At 41.7% G+C, this 23,992-nt stretch overlaps 1 protein-coding gene across 1 annotated transcript in view; it reads right to left on the bottom strand.

Moving 5' to 3' along the window:
• The window catches only part of LOC113984010 (phospholipid-transporting ATPase IB-like), a 33,461-nt gene continuing 9,469 nt past the window's right edge, over positions 1 to 23,992 (bottom strand). The window contains exons 3-4 of the mRNA XM_027713683.2: positions 11,815 to 11,906; positions 1 to 3,576 (exon numbers count right to left, since the gene is read on the bottom strand). Coding sequence (XP_027569484.1) covers positions 3,479 to 3,576; positions 11,815 to 11,906 — 190 coding nt within the window. The 3' untranslated portion in view covers positions 1 to 3,478. The remainder of the gene's footprint in view (positions 3,577 to 11,814; positions 11,907 to 23,992) is intronic.

Here is a 23,992-nt window from a genome sequence, read left to right as displayed (position 1 = left end):
TTTCTTATTTATGACTTTATTATTATGACTGTTTCCCAGCAAACACACTCCATTACATGCTGTAAAAATAATGTAATCTTGGTAAGAGGAGACTTCCCTGCAGCATCTGCTATTAGCTGCTGGTTGAGGCAGGGGACTGCACAGTTTTGGCATGCACTGAGAGGCGTGTGGTCTAGTGAAGCGCAGATTAGCGAGGTTTGACTGTTATCTTAATTTACAGCCCATATAGTTCATGTTAACTCTACACACATTTTTAGATACATTAGCAGTTTAGTTTGACCTAGATACTTTTATTGGTTATTCGCCATTTCTCCTTACTGACTTCCCATGCTTAGCTCCCTACAGCAAGACCTGAAGCCCTGTCAAGGAAAAGAAAATGTCAACAGACTTCTCAGCAGTGCTTAGCTCAGGCTCCCACTCGCTGGCTTCAATTTGCTACTAGGCAGTCATTAAAGGAACAGCAGTTTATATGCAAGCAGTGATTCCAGTGTTACAAAAAGCAGCAACTAGATCCACGTTTAATTTAGGTAAATCACCACTCCCTTCTGAATATTCAAACCCACCTCCTTTTGGTCAGTGCAAAGAGCTGCCCAGGAAATCCTTTTCTGATCAATCCTAGGTAGTTAAGCCTGGACGGTAATGCAGAAATCTCCCATTCCTTCTGCTCTGATACCCTGTCTAGTTGATAACACTTTCACACAGTGCTTTCAAAGGCTGCTGTTACTGCTACATGCATTTGCCTTAATGAACAAGGAATTCTGTTGATGCAGAGCAGCTGCCAGTCTCCTTTTGCTGGAATACACCTCATCATTGTTCATGAAGACAAGCAACTCCAACAGCCAGTCTACAGCATATTACAATACATTAATTCCCATAATGACTCCAAAGAACAAGAAGAATGCCAGGTCTTGACCCGGGTGGGTTCTACAGAATTAACTCAGCTAGAGATTAAGGCCTTACAGTGATGATAAAGTCTGACCCACTAGCCCCAGTGTCACATACTGTATAGCCCTGCGACAAATCCCATGTGCAATTCCCATTGAGCTGACAACCAACACACGTACCTCAGTCTAAGCCACCATTCACTCTGGGGAGGGTCTGTGTTTGTGACACACACTGACCTCAATTTACAGGGAGGTCAAAATGATACAGCCCATAGTCTGCACTAATAAAATAAATCACATCAGATGACAGCTTCTCCTCCCCAGCATTTCCCATTATGTTCTGTAAATTTTATTGCAGTAAGTTAAGAACAGAAAAGACTCCAGGATCCCTTCTATTCTCTGCTTAACACGTTTACTTGCCCTTCTTCATTACCCAGAGGTTTTTAAAAGTTTCTTTCTGCATCCTCATGAAAAGCCTCCAAATTGTTTACATACCAATGTTTGGTGTGTGGCTTAGAGTACAAAGACTAAGCTGATCTTATTTTGTCTTGGTGGGAAGTTAATTTTCCTTGTGTTTTTACAAAAGGAAGAAACAATTAGCAGTTCTGAGGAATGGCTTACACCACACATTTCCTAAATAGATTTGGGTTCTAAATAAAAGGAAGTGTTTAACAGGTTATATCAGCATTAAGATTTAGAAGCTCCTGGGATCAGGTTTACTCTCCCCTTATTTATTCTATGCACTAGTATTTGTGCCTTTAAACAAAATTTATCTCCCAGAAAATACACACATCCACACTTGGCCCCTTGACATTCATGCCTATGGCAAAATTATTTGCACGTTTCCCCTACTACATAATTGTCTCATTAGCACTGCAGAAAGAAGGTGATGACTTTTTCCTCTGTGCCATCAACTTAATCCAAGACCAATCCTGACTGGTGCTGCAGGAGCAAAATTTGCCTTTTTTAACACGGAAGAGGACTCTGAGCCTTTGAGGTGGCACTGGGAATTGAATTATGACACTTGAGCACTGGCATTTACTCACAACCCTTAAGGAAGATTAAGCCAGTTGGCCAGTCTGGTGCTTTCCTTTCCTTTGCTAAACATAAATATTCATATTCAAATTGCTTTCGGATATATTTAAATTAATAAAAAAATCTGGATGACGGTCAATAGGGCAAAAAACAACGCCAACTTTCTAAATACACAGATGTAGTATATACATTAACCACAAAACCTGGCTTAAACACAGCAGTATTTACTTTATACTATTCAGAAACGTGGCTTGGCGACTAAAATTAATAGAACTTGTCTGGAGGACAGCATAAGCTTTCTAAGAGCTCTTTCAGCTTTAACTTATGTGCCAGTTTTTGCCTTTTTTTTTTTTTCCCCCCAAATTCCAATCTATGCAGCAGCACGCCTGTCCCACTGGCACAGCAAGGTTGTGGAGCCAGCATTTCTTCCAGGGCTCACAGGTCTGAAGCCTGTGAAGCCTGTTGATGGATCAGATCTAGAAGAGGGACTGGTTTGGTTGAACAAACAAACAGCAGGTCTTCTCTTCACAATGACCAGCTCTGTTTGTGTACATGTGTGTGCACACATGTGTGTAAACCCTTCCTAACTTTTCTTCACAAACCTATCCTACCTGGTCAGGGAAATGCTTCTTTAGGGTTACAGCATCAGCCTCTTGTGTGGATGCATATCTTCATATCTGACAAGATTATACCTTTAAAGTTCTCGCTGTTTTGTTCTACTATTAAAGTGGGAATGGGATTATGGAGGGAAATCCCTAGCTACATTGGAAGTGCACATCCAAATACATCATGAAGCGTTAGGAGGCACCTATTTGAGTTAATCTTTGTGTACAATGCCATGCACTCAAGACAGCTGCCCTGCCAAGCTCTCTGACTTCCACATCTTGGCTTTGTAAGTAAGCTATTAATTGGGTTTCAGAAAGCTAAGACAGATCCCTAATAAATCTTGTAAGAGGGCATGAAATATTCTAAGTAATTGTTTGCTATCTTGTGTTATTCTGTCATAAGAAGGCAAATAAGCATTTTTAGCTACAAACTGTGTTGCAATCAAAAATTTTACACCAAGTGGTCTGTTGAAAATTTCAGCCAAATTAGTAAACAGTGAATACCAGAAGGAGTAAAGTCTGCATGCAGTCGTGTGCACTTGGTCTGTGTGTAACAAAACAGGAAATCTCAGCACCCCGTTCCAATTAAGCAAAGGCTTGTTTCTCATGGAACATAAATTTTCTGCTTTTCTCCCAGAACAACCTTATGCTGATGTTTTAAATAGTGGTAAAACATTGTTTTTAATTTCACACCTCACATAGCACAGTCAAATGCTTCATAACAACATAAACAAAACTTTAGGCAGAGCTTTGCAACTGAAGTCAAACAATGATTTCCCCCCACATTATGTACTCAAGGTTTGCAGGGAGAATACAGAAACTTGTTGGCTAAGGCCACAGAAATGAGTTCTCTGGTGTTCTGACTGCTGCCACCAATTCTAGTCAAGAATGTGTTAACAGTGGATGCATTGATCCAAATCCCATTATTCCCACCACCCATCAAGTAAAAACCATTTATTCTATTTCTGTTCTCCTTTTGGTTGTATCGTAGGATCGAACAACTTGCGACTGGGAAACAACACCGTGTTCTTCTTGAGAAAATGCATACCCATCTGAAAAAGCAAAGGAAGAGAAAAAATTAAATCACTAGAGTAGAGCTCAAGGGCACAGCCCATTTTTAGAAACAGTTTTAGGCATTACTAAAGTTACATGATTGAGACTGCAACCATCTTCATTTCTGTGCTGCGCTTCTGATGCTTACAGCTGTGCATTGCATTGCCCACGTGGCATAGAAAGGATGACTGCTGCCAGCTTCATCCTGCTGCTCCCCTCCCCAGACCAGTTAATTTATACAGTCATGACTCCCTCTGTGTTAGCCTTGAAAGCTACAGATTGATTTGAACACACGTGTACTCCTACAGTGGCAGAGCTTCTTTAAAGACTTTAGAGAGAAATAGAGATCTGCATTTCAGCTCGACTCTTCTACAGTTTGCTTGATATCAGCAGTTCCTCTGGAGAAATATGGAAATGTCTAGCCTGCAACTGGATCTTTGTCACATCCTCCTCTTAACTCCATTCATCCATATTTTGCATAGAGCAAACAAACATATTCTGGAGGTCTTTATTTTGTTAATCCTGCTAGCTAGCACAATCCTTTGGTCTCCCTAGAAATTACTCAGATGAAAATAACCACGCGCATGATTTCTTTTAAAGTACTGTGGACAAGGCAAGTGACATTTTTGACATCATCTGCAGAACACCACAATGCTGGTACTACAGTCACAAAAGCTAATGGGCCTACATGGTGAAACACCAGACAGACTTGCAGACATGACCCTACAGAAAATTCTGAATGAAAAACTATAGCAAAGTACAACAGACTTTGTGATGCCAAGGAAACGTGGTTTTCAGGTGTAAATGGGTAATCATAAAACATAAGAAGGGCAGATTAGCATAGTTACAAAACCAAAGAAATAGGAAAGTCACAGGCTACACCTAACCAGATAATGCTTGGTAGTAGAAAAGCAGGCAAGACTTGGGAGAATCCAAGAATTAAACCATGGCTAACTCTCCATGGGCAACAGTCCATTTCCCCTGAGGAGCTCTGGAAGCAGGAGCTTGAGAATTCTCAAATCCTGCCTGAGATTTATCCCAGGCTAAAAACCACATAATCAGATAAGGACACATCCCAGTTACTAACCAGAGACCTATCAAATGCCTTTCAGAAGTCCTCCCTTAATTCTCCCCCCTACACCAGGTACTGAGGTAAGGCTGGAGCACAACAAAGAGGGTCTGTGTGACAGAAAGGCACACAGGGCTGAACACCCTCTTAAGACAGGAGGGATATGAGGCTCCCAAGAAGTTTGCTGCTATAGACTAGACTTTCTCCCCGTGGGCCTGAATGCAGCCTTCTTTGAAGCAGGTGACCAGTGCTGGTAGCCAGAAGCAGTCCAGAAGACCAGAAATTAACTGTATCCTGTGAGGCTTGTTAAATCTTCACCTTAACAACCAAGTTGGGACCATGTGACTCAAGCAGAGATGCTCAAGCAGTCCTAGATCTTTTCTTTGGCTGATGCCTGTACAGGGAGGGTGGTCAGCAACTCCTGTACAGCAGTAAGCTGCTGAGAAGAGAATCCTGCAACACTACGATTGACCACTAGATAACGTGTAGGGTTTTTTCTTCCCTCACAGAATACAGGGAAATGTCCCCTCTGAAGCCACTGGTATTCCACTGTAGATTCAAGCTCTTAAGGCAGAGGGCACGCTCCCTTAGCAGGAGAGGTTAGCTGACCTGAATCACAAGTACAGCAGGAAATCTTTGCCACTAAGTGGAGGGGATTCAAACAGAAATACATCACTCCAGTCACATCTTCCTCTTGGATTGATTGCAGGACAGCATGAACCTTGATTTGATTACATGATTGATCATCCCAGTGTCCCATTTTATTTTCCCTGACCAATTCCATGCCAATATACATACCCCTACAGAGGCACAGGTTGGTTTTTCCTGCCTCTCGTTGAAGGTTCACGAAGTGTAAACAGTCTTTTGGAAAAAAGTACGTCCATGCTGGATCATTGCAAAGGAAATACTACTTATAAAAGAGGCTTTCATTTAAAAAGGAGTAGATTGACACTTAAACAAATACCTCCAGTGGGTTTCTTCCATGTTAAGGGCCAGCATCCTGTTAGCTTTTTTGGCTAAATTCTCAGTGGTAAGTCAACTTAGTCAAAGACTGTAAGCTTAAGCCCTAAAGACTGAAGCCCATGACCCATAACCTGATATTTGCATTGAGATGGCTTTCCTGTATTTACTTATCCAGTAAGATCATCCAGCACAGTGAAGTCTTCCATTGCTGTGACTACTGCAAATACAGCACTGACCACACAAGTGTGTGAAGACCATCAGGCCCAGGTATCTTCCTGCCTATTTCCTGTGCTAGCATAGGCCTGTAAACAGCCAGGTACCCCAATCACTCCACAATGCCAATGCAAAAGGCAGTCAAAGAAACAGGTTCACCACTCTCACATCAGTAGAAAACACCTTGACGTGACAAAAAAATTTCAGGCTACAATCAGTTGTTAAGAGTACCAGGGGTATCCTTACATCTTCATGTTCTCCACCCATCCTGAAATACCAGCAACGAGAGTTTTGTGTGTACGTCATGGGAAAGACTGTGACCCTTGCACATCACCTACTTAGTTGAAGCTCAACATTTGGCAGTTCATTTAAAACTTTTCTGTAGATCTCCATACAGGAAGATGAGTTCATATTACATTTTTCTATTCACATTACAATTAAAATTGAACTTCAAGCTGTGTAGGCAGCTTACTGTGCCTTGTGGAATCAAAATGCACACATTTTGATTCCACATCCACACTCCCCAAGCAGCTCTACATTTCCACTATTTTTAGACCCCATCCAAAAACAATGAAAGTTTCCATCTGCCAGTTACTAGGGAACTTTCCGGAAGTTTGAACTTTTCCCCCAACTCTAGTTTTAAAACCACACCTATAAGCCTGCCCTGGGAACAATGCCCTCATTGTTCAGCTGTCCTGCAGCAGCCCAAAGAAGGAGCACATTTCTTTGGGGCTTTCTGGGCACAACCCACTCATGGCTGTCACAGGAGGAAGGGTCTTTGTACTCAGAGACTTTCTATTAATGGAGAAAAGGCACACTTTTGAATATCTATCAATGGGGCTCACTTGTTAAGAGGAGATTCACATTCTCATCAAATCTAAGGTTTCATTAGCACCAGATATTATCAGACAACCTACTCAATTTTGAAAGCATCCTGTTGGGTTTTCTTAAAGCTTTGATATTCTACTAGTAGATCAGAATCTAGTCTCCCATTAGGTTTCTAATTTAACACACTCTTTTTCTGTTTACTGCAATGGCTATTCTGGTCTGTGTGATGCTGGACTACAGCAACCATCTCCATTGCATGTGCCTTGAACACAGACAGCAACTTGTGGAAGCTCAACATACTCATATACATGAGCATACTCATGTGCAACAACTTCCAAGACTAGGACCAAGAAAGGGTCCAGGGTGGTCTTTTTATTCCAGAAAATCTCTCCACAGAAGGACCGCCTACAGGTCTAGTCACTTCAGGGATTTATTTTCGAGGCCTTCTACTCCTTGCACTCTCCTCTGATACACTCAAAGTGTTTGTCTCAGGATTTCTTTAGGCCAGCCGGTAAAAGGGCAATTTTCACTGGCAGCCCATTAGAACCTTTGCCTGCTGCAGCAGTTCACTATTTCATACATGCTGTGGTATTATGGTTTAGTATAGTCCAAAGTATAATAATGCCCCCTTTTGTTTGCCTTTGGAGAAAAATGCCCAAATTCAAATCCACTATAATTTTTAAGTGGTTGGTGAGGATGGGAGGGACTTAAAAAAAAAAACCAAACAACCGGACCCTCTTTTAGTAAATGTTGCTTCTTAGGTAGCAAAAATCTCTCTGATATAAGAAAAATCAATGTTAGGGTATCAATTGACCAGCCAAATCTCTCTCAGGCAAATGTCTGGTTCTGCACAGTTTTTAAGGATATTTGCTATGATGTCACAGTTCACATTTACCAGTTAAACAGTGAATGCTAACTCAGCTTTGACTTCTCCAGCAACCCACTCCCACTTAACCTGGGAAAGGGAGAGCTGCTTAAAATCTTGAACCGTTTGACTAATGCTTTCAGAAATTGTTAATTTCTCTCCTGATAAACTGTGCCTGTGTTTTCTAAAGGACTGAAGAGTAATTCCTGACAAATGACCCCATCTCTTTCATCCCAGATACTAACCTACTGATATTTGCATGTAGAAAATAGAGTCAGATGCCACAGCATCAAATCTAAACTGATTATTCCTACTTCTTTTTCTTAAGTTGATTTTAGAAAATTGAAACTCCACTTAACATCAACAAACATGGAAAAAGCTTGGAAAAAATAAAGAATTCAGATTATATTTCAAACACATGCAAGATAAGAGGAAAAGGAGTCTAAAAACATCTCAAGTAGCTACCCCTCTGTTTTTCAAATCAAAATGCATCAGCAGAAAAGTGAGAGGAAGAAGGTGTCTGCTAGTGGTGAATAAATAGTGGGATTAGAGCCCTCAGCATGAACATATTATTATTATTTATTATTTGTCAGCTCCCATACTGTGAAATGAACCTCAGATGACAGGTGCTTTTTCTCCATTGATTAATAAGGTGCAAACCATATGCTCTGTGTTCAGATTTTCTCTATGCAATCACCATATTCTGTCAAAGGAAGAGGGATTTTCTTTGCTAGTACAGGAAATCTGGGCCAAGTGCAGTAATCCTCATTCAAGCACAGCTATTGGCATTTCAGGGGGAGTTCTGCCGAAGCTGTGCTTTAATGGGAGTGAGATTCAGATCTATTTTTAAAGAGCATGCTGAGACAAATGATAACTAACACTGCCAGGGATGTTACAGGAGGGAAACTGCACTAGAGAGATGTTGTCGGACTTTCCTTATAGATGGACAGGTCTGAGGGTACCTGAGCAAGATGGGAACATCGCTCCTCCCATCCTGCTGGTGAGGCTCTGGAGGCACAGGTGATACAGGTCAGTCACACAGAAGGAAAGGGGAGGTCAGAGGCATCTTCTGAATCTACAGAGCTTCTCTAAAGGAGGTGCTACTTTCAAAAAGTCACAGCAAAAAAAAGACACAGATTTGGATGGAGACCTAGAGAAAACTTCGTTGCCAGCAAACCCTCTGAGGGAGAGCTTTTGTAAGTCATTATTGCTCGTTCCCCCAAGTGTGAACCCTACAGCAAGCTAAAGGGAAGGGTCCAAAGACACATCTGGGAGGAGCCTGGTAACATTTCCTGCTCAGTCTTAAGAGGTTTCAGAAAGCAGATGGCATCAGGGAATTCCCGATTTCACCAGACACCTTTGCCAGGAGACAGACCAAGCCTGGGTACCAGCATCGTCACTGCTGCCTACGTGATTCCACTAAGATGGTTTTATGTTAGCACATGGGCTTGACAACCTCAGAAAACTCTTCCACTAAAGTCTCATGACAATGCCATCCAAATGGGAGCTTCACTTTTTTTTTCCTTTTTTTTTTTAAAGTAAACTTCCCAGACATTACACTGGTACGAAGAAACCACATAATTTTTGATAGTACAAGCTAGTAGACAGATTTCTTTCATGCTTCTGACAGCTCTACACAATTCAGGAACACACAAAACAAAGTCAGACCAAGCAAAACAGCCATGAAGGTTTTACTTTAAGGGCATACCCTTCCAGGGGTTACTAAACTGGGCCTACTCTCCAAGGTAGCCACTCTGAGACAGTCTCTTTAGGGAGGGAAGCATTTAAGAGACTAATCCTGGCTGGTACTCCTGTACTGACATGGCACTGTCTGTGTGGTTCTGCTACCCACTTTGGGGGCTGGATCCACAAGAGCCTCGTGCCATATGGGAGCACCCCAGCCACAAATCATCAAATCATGCCTGAAAGTCTTGTGCTGTGCTAGTGCTTCTGTAGAGGGGCTGACTTACCAACAGAGAGCTAATGAAACACACGCAGAATGAGCTTCTGCCTTTCTCACAGGGCTGTGCAGACTTAACTCAGTCAGCTCTTTCCTCCCACCACAGACCACTAGTAGTAGCCTGGAAACTCTCCATAAGATTTTTCTCCTTTCCATGTGATTAGAAACAAAGTTATTTAGGTATTGCTTCATCTCAAAACATTTGGTAGTGGTTGTTGTCAAAAATAAAGTGATTCTCAAACTAGTACTGCATCTTCGCAATCTGTGCTAGGGGAAATTTAATCCCATTTTCATTCCTTGTTGGGACTAAGGCAATTCATTTGCTTAAGCCCTCATCAGCGCTAACTAAACTAACCATTTTCCTGCTTTATATGCAAGTGACAGATTCAGAGTGGAAGTCACACAAGCAATTTTTGGTCTTCACAGGCTGGTAACTTATGGCCTGGTAGAAACATGAACAATTCAAGACTTCAAACACAGTGCTTGTAGCGTGATTTAAGATACTGGCCTGGCATGTCAAGGCTACTGCCCCATTCATCAACTCTTTGCTTTGAAGATTTCTAGCATTTAGTAAACAGTTTAGGGTTGTGAAAACAGCACGTGTTCACTGGATTTCACACGACCTTGTACATATAGCAGCTATGCAATACTGGAAAATAATATTTGACAAGAGATGACAGAAGTCATGGATACACCACAAAAAGCATCTTTCAGTCCCAACAGTTTCAAAATCAAAATTTATGTTCATGTGAAAAACAGACTGCTGATTGTAACCTGTCCTGACTGGTCTGACTCATTTAGCACTTAATCATTTGCATTTATAGGGAAGTTGGTTATCCAAACTAGGATTTATTTTGATCTCATTTTTCTTTCCCAACAGCTATTTACCTACTAATAACCTGATGATGTGTTCTATGAGACTAAAAGCACATATTAAGTCTGTCTAGTCACCTCTGGTGTATCTCTCTTCTGTACCTTGTTAAGGCTTTACAGCAGACTACTTTGACAGTAATTTATTTAAGCATTTTACAGATTTCTTCTGCCAACCATAGCTTTTGCAATCTTCTCAAAGATCATGTTTGCATGTCCAAAGCTGTGTTGCTACCAGCATTCTCGGCTGCTTGACACAAAGGATTAAATACTGGCAGAAACATATGGTCCACAGGACTGCTCTGCACACCAGCCTCTCTTCCCAGGAGCAATGGGATTGATGGTTGAGGATCTATATCCCTTTAAAGTGATGGCCGTGCAACAGATCTATGAAGGACAAAGACTATCAGATCCATCACTGTTCCACCCCTTCTAGTCAAATTCCCTGTGGAAAACAGGAATATCTCAGGTATTTGGGTTTTCAAATCCCAGTCCTGCCTCCATGACCTGAACCATAACAGTTCTGCTACAGAAGACGACACAGCTAGCAATGAGATTTGATTTCAGTGATTCTTTAGTCAGAGGTGTCACTTCTCACTGCAATGGCAATACGAACCTCAAATCCTGAGTGCCTGCCCCTTGCCCTGTGCGCTGCAGTACTGCACACTGGGGGGTTGTTTTCTTTAGTAAGATGAGCATATTTTGACCACTAGTTTAACCACAAGAGAGACTGCATTTTACCAATACAAGGGGCTGACTGGACTTCCTAGTCCCCCAAGACAGCATGGTCCTTCAGTGTATCTGGCCTACAGAGCTGTTAACAATGATTTTTAATACTGTGGAAGCCCTTCTAACACTGACAAAAACCCATCAGGTCCAGCAGATACAAGGTCTATTCCTCTAGGAAGATGAATAAATGTGATTTATTCGAAACAGCAGCAGTAGTGAGATGTGATGTTACTACTCTTCCCCCAGCAGTGGTCAAAGTGGGAGAGGAGAGAGGCAGCTCTGCAGGCCATGGCTTTCCTCATCAGCAACACACAGAATCCCAAGTGGCATTACTGAAACATGGTTGTATTCTCAGCTAACCACAGATAATATGATTTCTCATACAGAAACCACTTCTATCTAAGCTAGGCTCTATCACAGCATTTATTTTATGCAGAGTTTTTGATTTTTTACAGTATCCTTAAGACTATCAGCATTCTACCTTTAGAGAACCTGCTTACTGGGGTTTTGTCATTTGGGCCTGTTGATTGGTTCCTGGGGAATTAACCGCATTTGAGCTCCACTTGCCTACGGCCAAATACACTAATTCCACTTCCAAATGTATGTGTCTTGCTTGGCAGCTCAGCCTCTGTGCTAGATTATCTCTACCTACAATTTAATTAAAAAATAATCACCCTTTGCTTCACTCATCTGGGACTGACTGCTGTGAAATACACACGCATACATGATCCGCTACTTACGTGATATACTTTGCTGGACAGAATGAGCACGGAAAAGGCTCGGAGGAGTTTTCCTGCCAAGCCTTTTTAACAAATGATCACGTTCGTTCACGCTAAGGGAGAGAGGAAAAAAAAAAGAAAAAATACCAGTGAGTAACTAGATAATTTCAAGGTAAAAGTCAGCTGTATTTAAAGTACTTGGCAGCTTTGACTTTGTCAATATTTGAGATGGTTGTAGTACGAGAAAGAATTTCCCTTTTTTTGTTTAAAACTGCACATTATTAAGAGAACCGTCTAATGATGGAAACTCATCCTTTCTAAGGACACTTTGTATAAGTCTACTTTTAGTCAGTCCATCTCTAATATTACCGTTATTGTAATTTCTGAATGCTTGATGCCTCTAAATTATTACAAACCATGTTAGAAGTCTGATCAAGTAATACAGAACATTAAAAAGAAGATTTCTCTTTAGTTTTATATACATTAATCACAGCGCCCACAAATGGCCTTAGAGAGAAGGAGCAAAGCATTGAAGCTTAGCACAAGGTAGAAGGCTTCTATCACACCTGCAAAACGACCTGAAGCAACAAAAGGTGGGAACCATAGTTAATTCTATCTCCTAAAGAACATTCTCATTTTCCTCATGAGAAAGAAAACTTTCTATCCTTTTTTAAAAAAAGAACACAAAACTTTGTTTTTCACAGTTCCTGTCAAAGGCCTGAAAAAATTATTGTTGAATTTACAAAAAGTAAAAATACAAACTTGAGGTGAAAAATACAGTATGCTTACACTAGGTTTAACACACATACACAAATCATTAGAGATGCTCTCCACTCTGATTTTTATTAAAAACACAACATTCATTTAATCAAGAATTTTACGCCCAGAATTAACAAATGATGACTAAGATCCTGACCTTTCAAAGCATTTAATTATGTATACAAGTCCTATTAAGTCTGATGAGGTTTTAAAATAACGTTATCAAATCTCTGCACTGGAGCCTCAAATAACTTCAACATCAGATTATTTTCAGAAAGATATTACAGTCTATTTTAGTTCAAAGTTCTCCACAATTGGGCTGTTTTTAACATTTCACCCTTGTTCCTAACACCGAGATGGAGCTAGTGCATAGAAGGAAATCTACTTGCTGGAGCAGCTCCCTGCAGCGTCTTTATCCCATTCGCACCACATTTACACTGTGTCTCCATTTTCACAGTCTGCTTTTTCTTTCACATCTTTATTCACAAGCAGTAATTCCACTAGTTATGCTGAAAACATGGATACACACCTGAATGCCAATGCATTACAAATTCACATGCATTTGGTACATGAAATGGAAATCCCAGCAAGCACAGCTGCTGCCGGCAACAAGCTTACAACAGATTTAAACAAACAACTCCCTTTCACTGAAGCAGTTTGCTAACTTCAAACAAGAAAGTAACTGAAGAATCTCTGCGATGCCTATAATATGTAATCCAGCCATGCAGGCTTATATTCCACTTAATAGTCCATTAAGGTAACAGCCAGGCTCAGTCCTCTGTTCAGTGCATAATGAGATATCCACAAAAGAAAGGGAGGAATCCTTCTCTTTTTCCTGGGGTCTCTAAGCTCACACACCTGAACTGGAAGCTTGTAGAGCCTACAGACTCCTCCTTTAAAATGTTTACAAACTGTCAAGTGTTTTCAGACACTTGGTCTCTTCCCCACTCCTTCCCTTGGCACCACAGAATCACACCTGCAACAGATACGCCAGGTTGCTTTCTCTGCCTGCAGTCAGTAGTACTCCCTCAATATAAAACAGAAGTTGATAAAAGATTCGGAAGCAAAAGTAAAGATTCCAACCAAGTTTGTCAAACAATCTCTAAGAAGATCATGAGATCTGCATGTGTTCAAAAAAGAGAGGGTCACAGGTTTCATTAAAAACAGGGTTACTGTATGAAAGCTTCTAAAATCTTGGAAGACCCAATTGCTTAAAAAACCAAAGACTGGTTGTTGTCTGTAAAAAAAAATCAAGTACATACAGCAAGAAATTTCTAACCGCTCCAAGCAGGCAGCATAATAGTAAGTATGTACTACAAAGAAAGCACGTACTACACCAGGTAGGGGTGATGCAATGGAAGGCATGAAGCAAGACACAAGACTCCTCTAACCTTTAACAGCTTGCTCACAAAGTTGGCAGCCTGCAGAGCCAATCACTGCTAGTGCACGTGCAAATTAGCGATGCTGTATTGAACAACCTCCTGCTGATTGTAGAGGACTGCTGGGTAACCTGTTGGTGTAGTGAAACACTGTCTGAACCAACTGCTGTCCTGTGAATGATGGAAGTGGAACACTCGTTCACCTTCTGCAGGTGAAGAATATGCAAGAAGAGTCTTTCCCGTCTCAGTGGGAGAACTGAAGGGCAATTTAAAGAAGGAAATTTAAATCGATCAAAAATATTTATTTTAAGGGAAAAATAAGCAATATTTGCCACAAAATTCTTACACTGAGAATGGAATTAATCATAGCAGCAAAAAGTGTGAGGAACAAATTCTTCATCTGTCTGTCTACCACACAGCAACAGATGAAGTGCAGGCCAATAATGCTTAGCTCCTCAGGCTTCTCCATGAAATGTGTGGAGGAAAGTGTGTTGTCAAGGGACTTCTGAACAGGAACCACACATTGCAGCTTTAAGAAAGCCAAAGCTACACTATCTTTGATATTGCTAATTATAATCAACAATTTCAAAACTGAAGTCACATCTGATTTTCCTATTTGGGAAATTATATTGCATTATATCTATGCAGAGAAAGAAAAACTCATGAAGAATTAGAGCATTTGTGGCTTAAGTAGAAGGGATGACTAAACAGACTGCAAGTCAAGACCAGTCAAATACTATAAAATAAGCTCTTAATACACAGAGGTTAATGTGACACAGCTCTCTGAAATGGATGAGTATTTGATTTATTAACAGATACTAGATCTCCCAATACAAACCCTGAAAGGAAAGTGAAGTGGCTTTCTTAAAGTGTTTGCACTCATACTGAGTCCCCACTTTCAGAAAAGGTTTTTGTCTGCTGCCAGCAGGTAACAAAGTGAAGACCTCTCAGTCTCCCTCACACTTTGATGCAAAACTAATAACAACACTGGACTCACAGGCAACAGGTTAAGCCTTGTTCACAGAAATACTGCTTGTTAACAATCCCAAGCATTAGCCATGATTTTCAATTTAATTCTGCTTTCCAGTGACTCAGAGTCAGTGCCTAAGCACCCCCATGGGGTCTAAGGATAGCATCTTAAGATGCCTTGAGGCAAAAGGATAAGAGATCATAAGATCATACTCTGAATACAGGATAGTTGTGTTCATATTCAGGACCTCAAAAATTGTGTCAGAATGGAAGAAATCACAAACCTGGACATTCTTATGGAAGGCAATAGTGAGATATGCTTTGGTTGGTGACCTCTGAGGGGGTAAGGGAGAGGCACCACCTATTTGTAATTATATGAAGGACAAAGGACACAGACAAAATGCTTTGAACTAAACAAACAGTAGATTAGAATAATAATTATTAAAATGTCCCAACTCTGAGGGTTACTATGAAAAAAATGATTAAAAAAAAGTCAGTATGCAAGTCAGCTAAATCCAGATTCAGTTGCTATCAATAATGCAGAATACCTGGGGCCAGGAATACTTTTGCAATGGCTTCATAAGAGGGTTAAGACAACTTCTGCCTGCCTGGAAGTCTGTGCTAAAAACATCACACAAATCCATTAAGTGAATGACAAATCAAAAGGTAAACTAAAGGTAACACATTATTTCATAACAATGTTTTCAATTCCATGAATAAAATGACTCTTCCATCTTCCTAACTGAATAGCCCTAAGGTGTCAACAGAGACCTTCATTTAATCTTTGTGTTCTCTTCTTCTCATCCCTCACAAAAGCAAACAGCCCTTAAATCTCGGCAACAAACATCTGGCTTTACACATTCAAATGAGGTGCATCAAAACAAACAGAATAATTCAAAGCTGACCACAAGGTTCTGCTGTCTCATTTGCTGAAGTAATTAAAAAAAGATGAGCTTCACCACAAATTAGCTCTACTGAGCGCTAATTAGCGTTAATGAGGATTTGTAGTATTTGGTATAGCTTGACCCAGAATGTCCTCCTGAGTCCACTAATTGGCTGGTGGGAAAAGCAGGGATCACAAAACAGGGATGGAGGTGTTAAGGTGTTAAAGTGGATGCAGGTGTCTCTTAAAATTGAATCTTCCCTGAGAAAACACACACATAGTCCAGTTAAAAAAATACAAAATAAAACATCAGAGCCCTCCTTCTCTTACAAGATCTGAACTTTTCGTTTGTGTTTTGTTACGATGTACTAGAGGAGACAGAGAATAGAAGCACACCAAATGTGCAAATACACTTATTGCCGTTGGTTTTAACTCACTGCCCCTCTTCAGTCAGATATACACATATGAAATTACTTTCTTTGTTTCTGCTTTTCCACTTTGTAGAAGGAAGAACTGATGTACTAGCGAAGCCCTACCAGGGCTGCTAGAGATGACACAACTAAAACGCACAAGCACACTTCCCAGCTGCTACCCCCACCTCAAAAACATGCAAAGAACCTGTGGCAGAAGCACGGCTCTTCAGTGCAAGATACTCAGTATCCGTGGGTAAGCCCAGAGAACAAGAAAGCTGCAGCTGTTTTCCCTGTCATCTGAATAACTATGAAGCCCTCACTATACTGCCTGCATGTGCAGCATCACTGTTTCTTCTATCCTAAAGTGCTGCTGCAGCACATAGCAACAGGTAAATAATTGTACAGCTTGGTTTAAAATAGAAAATCCTTCAAGGCTGAGACTGAAGTTTTGCCCTTAACTCCACAGCCATACTCCTGACCACATGCATTTTCAAAAAAAGCAGCAGATAAATCCCTGTTCAGCCTCTTTCCTTCCACTGCTACATACTCTGCTAAACACACTGTTGCCCTGGCTGGCCTGCATTCTCCTCCTATTGGAAGAAGCATCTTGCAATGCATTGTCCATGACTGCAACAGCAGGGATGGGAGAGAATGAGGGAAGGGAGAAGTATTTGCAAAATATCCTCTGTGGCCACACACAGAGTAAAAGATTAGAAAGTTTCTATCCCTGCCATCTTTAGCTGTGGATTAGATTTTGAGGGGAAAAGAGGATATTCTTCTCTCCCTTTTAAAATTTTAGAATTAAAATATAATAATTCATTGCCTCCATACCAACAGTAACTTACACAAAAGTTTGCTGTTTCTTGTTGACATTTTTCAGTCACTGAAAAACACAACAAAATAAAATACACAGAGCGAGAAGAAAGGTCTAAAGCAGACTTCTCCAGCTTTGATCAATCCTAACCACCAAATCCTTTACAAGCAGATTGTTGATTTTCACTTCATTCTCTTGGCTCTCAAACTCCATTAAGTGTCTTCTGAAGAACAACTAGGGGTTCAAGCACTATGGCTTCTTCCTACCTATTACCTGGCAAAGAGGACTCACAGATCCCTCTCTGGCTGCTAGGACATATCTGAGGATTTATTCACTACCTCAGATATTCCTGAGGATTTATTCACAAGTTTCATCTCTCACCTTTAGTGAATTATTTAAAGGCTTACAGAATCAATCATGGTCCTGGCAGACAGAGAGCAAGTACCATACACCAGGAAGAGTCTGTGGCCACACCTTTGTAATTGGCCAGAGGAGACCTATTTTTCTTCTTCAGATACTCCCTTCTGGCTGAGGGTACTCCCCCAGAACAGCCGCAGGCCTCAGTTTAACTTGTTTTCTTTTAGTTTAGTCTCAAGTGCATTACTTGAATGTGCATACAGGAACTGTTGAGAGTTATGCAGTGGACAGAGAAATAACTAACACAGGCTTGGCATAAGAAGAATGTAAAAACAACATTAATGCAGACCAGGAATTCAAAATTAAATCATGAAAGTCATCTCAAATGCAAGTCACACTAATGTTGAGCGTTCAGCAAAACTCTGTGCTCAAACACCCAGAACAACTCAGGGCAGGAAGAAAGGACTGACTGGGTGAGTGAGCAAATACACCTCCGTCCTCTGCGCTTCAGAGACATCACAGAGAGGAATCACCTTCCTGCAGAACAGCACAAGTGGCAACTATGGGCATCTGCTGGTTTTTTGATCCACAAAGAGGAGATGTTATTTTTTGTTATCTAGCATTGGATTGCAGGAATGTTTTACTCTGAGGTCAGAGGAGGAGGTCTTTTTAATTTAAAAGGTAAACAGGCATTACTGATAATGAATTTGCAGTGTAATCAAAGGAAACCTCTGGAGCATTTCACAAGGAAGTGTCTGACGCATATAAACAGTAAAACAAAAATCAGCATTTTCTTTGCAGAGTCAGCGTCTACACACACTGGTCCTTAATCACTCTGGATCCAGATGAAATAGGCATATCAAACCGTCCTCCTTTTGCATTCTACTGTAAAAATTCAGCGAGCCATCACCAAAAAAACTCCAGCCCACGGCTAGGAGATCAAAGGGTCACCAGCACAAACCACAGAGAAATAAAGACAGAAGTGTTGCCTGTGTCACTTGTAGGTTGGGAGGTGCAAGAAGTAACCTGTAGAAGTGATTCCTGCAGCAGACAGCCGTGTTTTAAGGAGTATCAAGTCCTTGCTGAGGGCTCAGCAGCAGCCAGCTTTCCAGGGAAGCAGAGCCCTTATGCCTTGCCATAGTATAATGCTTTCAGGCCTTTTTAGTGCAGCAGCTCCCCTCCAGCAGGCTTCCCAAGCACATGTGACAGCCACAGAAGAGAAACTCCCCTTCCCCAGACAGGAGGCAACTCTTTAGGGAACCTTCCTTCTTTATGAACTATATTTGACATTATCCAGCCAAACGTTTGCCTGTTAAGTATCTGGATGTGTGGCCCTGCAAGGATAACTTGGAACATACTGAGAGCAGCCATGTAGCAAGCTCTCCAGGCCTGATGGGGTACTGAGCTCAGCCCAGGGGTGGTTGCAAGTTGTTTATCCCGCCTGGATGTGAAAAGGTTAAGAGTGTCAAACACCTTCAGCGACAGCTCCATGGATGTCCTTCGTGGTGACTGATGGCTAAAGCAGCCCCTGCCCTTACCAGTCAGTGGGAGAACCTGACAGTTCTCCCCACACCATATGACTTCCTTCAGCTCACTTAACATGTCGACCCCACCAACAGTGGAGCTGATCTAGCTGAGGAGCCAGGGTAAAGATGGGCCCATGTGATCACGGCTGGTAACGAGTGGTTTGCAAAATTATTAAGCCAGACTTGCAGCCACATCAACAGAAACCCATGGATCCATGGCCGTCACCCATGCCCTGAAGAAACACTGTTGTTACAGCTTGTGATTTGGCTTGGCAGAATGCTGCTTCAGCCAAACAGCAGCTTTCCCATTGCACCCCAGAGGTCTGGATGAAGGAGCACCTGCAGCCAGAGGGCAGTAGCAGCAGCAGGCCCCACAGCAGGTGCACACAGGTCTACCCCTGCTGCCACATCACCTTGTACCCATGGCAGAACCATCCTGCAACAGCAGAGGCCAAGGCACGTTGTGAGCTTCAGCCAGCCCCCATTTGCAGCACCCAGATCGTATACAGAGTTCTAGAGCCAAATTCTCCTCCACTCTAAGCCCACACAATCTTCTTCAACTTGGTTCTTAAAGAGGAATGGATAAAAGTAGGACAAAACTTTTCCTTTTGGTGACAAGCAAGGATGATTTACATTTTCTTTTGTCATTAACAATGTCCTAAGGCAGAAAAGCTAGATTCCTTTTTGACTCCTAGAATCAGTTGGACAGTCCATTCTTCCCTTCATTTTTGAGACTTACTCCTAAACTTCTTTCAAAAACTACTACTTAGAACAAAAGGGTATAGATTGGGTTTGCGTAGCAAGGTTTTGGCAGTAGGGGTCTACAGAGGCGGCTTCTGTAAGAAGCTGCCAGAAGCTTCCCTCGTGTCCTACAGAGCCAATGTCACTTAGCTCAAAGACAGAGGGTGAGTAACAGAGCAGCTTTGAGGGGAACCTGGTGTCCAGTCAGGGTGAACCCACAATAAGACCAAGCACATTTTAAAAATACCATCTAAAAAATCGGACACTAAACATCACATTCCTCTCTGAAATGCAACAACTCTAAGAAAATAATTGAGATATCTCTCTCCTTAAAGTACCTTCCATTTCTAAGCACTGCAAACACTATGCACGTGTTTATACATTTCCTTGGGACGGGGGGGCAAACACCCTTGTTAGCTGTCCCAAAGGCAACCAACTTAACACTGCCCAGTTTTGCCTTCAGCCTTTCCAAAATGTGGGAATTGACTCAATTTAAACATTTCAGAAGCAGAAAAGGCAAAGTGTGGCTTGCTGCTTTTCAGCTATCCTCCTTTTGGTATCAGTGCTGTTGACTTCTTGTCCCTAAGTGCTTCATTTGCACTTACTTTACTGGGTGCTTGGTCATATCCCTTACAGATAAGGTGGCAATACAGTTGTAACTATAACATTCTTTTCCTAGTCATTCATTTTTTCAGAACTAGTCACCTTGGCAGTTGAAGTTTTCTGTGCTTGGTCTCTATGAATAGATGTTTTTTTGGTTTGGGGTCTTTGTGTGTGGTTTGGTTTTTGTTTTTTTTATTTATTCCAAGTTTTCTGGATTTTCCATGTAAGTCCACTTACATACTCTCATTTAAGTTAAAGTTACTTCTGTCTTCAAAAACTCTGAACTCCTCTTATCAGCTTTTTTCTTCCTTTTCTTTAGAGATAAAATAAAAGCTTAAGAATAAAGCTTAAGAACAGCTCAAGGCAACAACGAAAAATGGTGAACTTTGAAAGTGTCGTGATACAATTTAGAGCACAGCCCGTGACATTTAGCTGATCTGAAAAAAAAACCAAATTGCCTTTCTGTAAGCTTTTAAGTATTTTGTAATTGTCCACTAAATATTTAATACCTAATACAACTTGTGTTTTCTTGTTCTTGCCATGCATAACTTAGCACTTTATTCTTTACCGCAAATCAGAAGGGTGAATGCTGACTGTCCTGCCTCTCTTTCCAGACCATGTTAACCAGGAGGGGAGCCACGGTCCAGGCAGACTGCTGAAGCCATTAGGCTGGAACAGTTGTTATGGAGCAGTTCTCCTGCTGTGCAGCCTGAAGGGGAAGATTTCTTCTCTCCCCTGCAGAGTTCCCCAGTGCCCAAGCCAGTAATTTAGGATTAGGCATCAGAGGGATTGGCCCCTTAATCAGTTTTAACTCTCATCTTGTTATGTTCTCTTTTTTCTAATCTTTCTTTTCAATTTACAGCTTCATTTTGGCCTTTGTGCTGATACTGTACCTCCGTCAACTTTGACTTTGGTAGCAGATTTGATCACAGTTGTAAATCCTTCTCCATGTCACCAGGTTTTAACCCTATTTGTGCAATGGATCTCCCTCAAGGTTACATGATAGGTACAATGACGATGTGAAATAATTAATTGCACCGGGGAAGAGGCATGTCAGCTCCAACTGGTTTGCACTAGCAACCAGGCACTTGGATCCCCAGTATCAGTGGGAACATGGTAACTCTCCCCCTTCAACACTCTGGCCAGGTTCCAAAACCTCCTCTTGTCCTCTGCCCCTTCCCAGCTCTGCCCCACAGCCTCCCCACAGTGGAATCAAACCTAGTGATTTCAAGTGCCTCACACACATGGGTTAGAAATGCCAGAAATTAATTGTACATGTTAAAACAAGGAAATAATGTGATGATGCCTTACTTATATGGGACAGAAGGGAGAGAGAAAGGGTCAAGTGTAAAATAAAACAAAATTATGCATTTTCCACCTACCATACATGAATGTTTACCATATGGAATCAAAGAATTTAAAAAAACCCACTGATAAAATTTTATGTGCTTTTTGCTAGTAAAAGGAGTCTAATATCTTTTTACTAGAAAAGCTGCAAGGAAAAATCATAAATATGCCAGTCACTTTCTTGTGTATGCTGGTGGAGAAATCTCACCTTTGCTTCCCAAAAATGGTGTGAAGAACATCTGGAAAAACTGATAAAAAGGATGCTGAAACCTCAAAACCCAAAATACACCTCTCCCTCTTGAACCTCATTTTATGCTCAGCTGCACTGGATGGGCTGGATTCAGATCACAGTCATGCGTATCCTGAGCAAATACACTGAAGTCAACACATTCATGAAACAAGAATTCGGCTCCAAACATCCAATGCCATTTAACCAGTTGAAAGCACCAGACTAAGTCTGAATCAAGTAAGATTCATTGTACCTGCTGATGTGAAGGGGCCTTACTGGCATGGTCTCCCATTTCAAGCAGATGTAACTTGAAATGCATCAATAAAGAGACAAAGTGCTTTGAAATATAATGAGCCCAAGCCTCAGTCCTGTTGATCTTAACGAAAAAGCTTGCAGCTTCCTCAGGAACCATTGGACCAGGTCCTCACCTTATTCATGTGTTTGTTAAAAGTTAAGTCTGTTTTGCCGTTTCTGCTTCTGCTGGCACGAGGTTGAGGCCTCTGCTCCTCTCAGTTCTGTGCACAGCCACAAGCCTGAGACAGGTTCCCGATGTTTCCCTCTTGCTCCTCCCCAGGGACCTGTGGAGTGGGGAAATCTCCACGGGTACCTGTGTCAGCTCACCAATTACCCACTAGGTCATGCAGCTTCTGAAATGAGATAAGCATCTACTCTCACACACCAAATAAAACCCAGGCTAAGATAATTAAGACAACTTGCTCTCAGGGCGAGAGCTGGTCATGCACGTTTCACTAAAGCAACAGAGTTAGATTTGGTGAGAAGCACGTAAATGAAAGAGAATTTACACCAGCATGCCTCCTTGTTGAAGGCAGACAGTGTAGAGCCTGTGGGGAGCTCCTGTTTTAGGTGTACCAAAAAAAATCTTATGCAATGGAGGTAAAAGAGGCACCATAGCCATCCCCAGTGGGTGTCTGAGAGCAGCAAGAGGAAAGAGGCATACTGAAAAACGCTGCACAAACACACACTGCAGCACTTCCTTACTGCTCACGGCAATACCTCGCTAGGTCTGTAGTTGCTTCCTTTCACCTTTGTTGAAGACAAGACACTGCCTCTCAGAATTCCGAACTGTTTGAAGAAATTCTTCCCAATACTTCAGTGATGTGGGCGCTTTCCTGCAACACCCCGTACAGGCCCTTCAGCTCCTTGTAAAGTAGATCATGAAAACCACGTTCTTCTTCAGTATAAAATAATCTTCTAATCCTGGCCACCAAGCAATTAATAACAGGACAGAAAAAACAACCAAAAAGCTACTTTCAAAGGGAGTTCTCTGGCAATTCTAAGACAGAGAAACCCTCTGAAACAGGAAATCTACTGCCGCAAAGAGGGTGCTGCACAGCTTTGCTCACTCTCCATTAGCTGGCCAGTGGAGCAATAAAGTGACAAGAGTTTCCAAAGTAAAGTTTGCTTTGGTGCCTAATCAGGCTTTACTCCACCTGAACTCCTGCTGACTTCAATGAGAGGTTAGATGGAGTGAAAAGTGAATGAGGACTTGAAGGCTTGGCCCTTTATGAGCCAAGATTTAAGCTGTAAACTTATTTAAAGACACAAGAATCTCTGCAGCTGAACTCAATGCCACTTTTGAACACAAACCTGTAGAAAACTTGTTTTTCTTTGTGCAAATCTCACATGTTAACATGATTAAATCTGCTGGGCAGGTGTCTTCTCATGTCCATGTTTGCTTTGGCACACAAGCTGCCCCTCTCACCTCTCTAAATTCAAGAAAATTTAGTGTTAAAGCCTGCCTTTTGTTACATGAGCGTGCCAGGGAGCCCCTCTGCCTTCCCACACCAAGGCTTGCTCATGTCACAGCTGGGCTGAAGTTCAGCCCAGCGCTGCCAGGTGCCCAGGCTGGGGAGAGCAAGTGTGGGTACTCATCTTCCATACGCAGGCAAGCGTGGCATGGGATCCACCACCAGCTCCTTACTGCAAAATCCCTCTGCTGCTTCTCAAGCTGTTTCTTGAGTTGCCAGTTTTCCAGCTCCTGGAATCATCTGACTGATCATCCCAGCTTCCGTGAAAATTAGTTTTTAGCTATTCAGATGAGATATACAAAGGAATCAGAACGTGACCCTTTACAGCTCAAAACTATACACTTGATGTAATCTCCAAGCCACCACTGTAATGCTATTTGCAAGGGTTTTGGGACCCAGCTGTAGTGCTC

The sequence above is a fragment of the Pipra filicauda genome, unplaced genomic scaffold, assembly GCF_003945595.2.
Source record: "Pipra filicauda isolate LSUMZ 115617 unplaced genomic scaffold, ASM394559v2 scaffold142_size1944046_pilon, whole genome shotgun sequence".
In the NCBI taxonomy this organism is placed as follows: domain Eukaryota; kingdom Metazoa; phylum Chordata; class Aves; order Passeriformes; family Pipridae; genus Pipra; species Pipra filicauda.
Note: the sequence above shows the minus strand (reverse complement) of the source record. Positions and strands in the feature narration are given on the sequence as shown.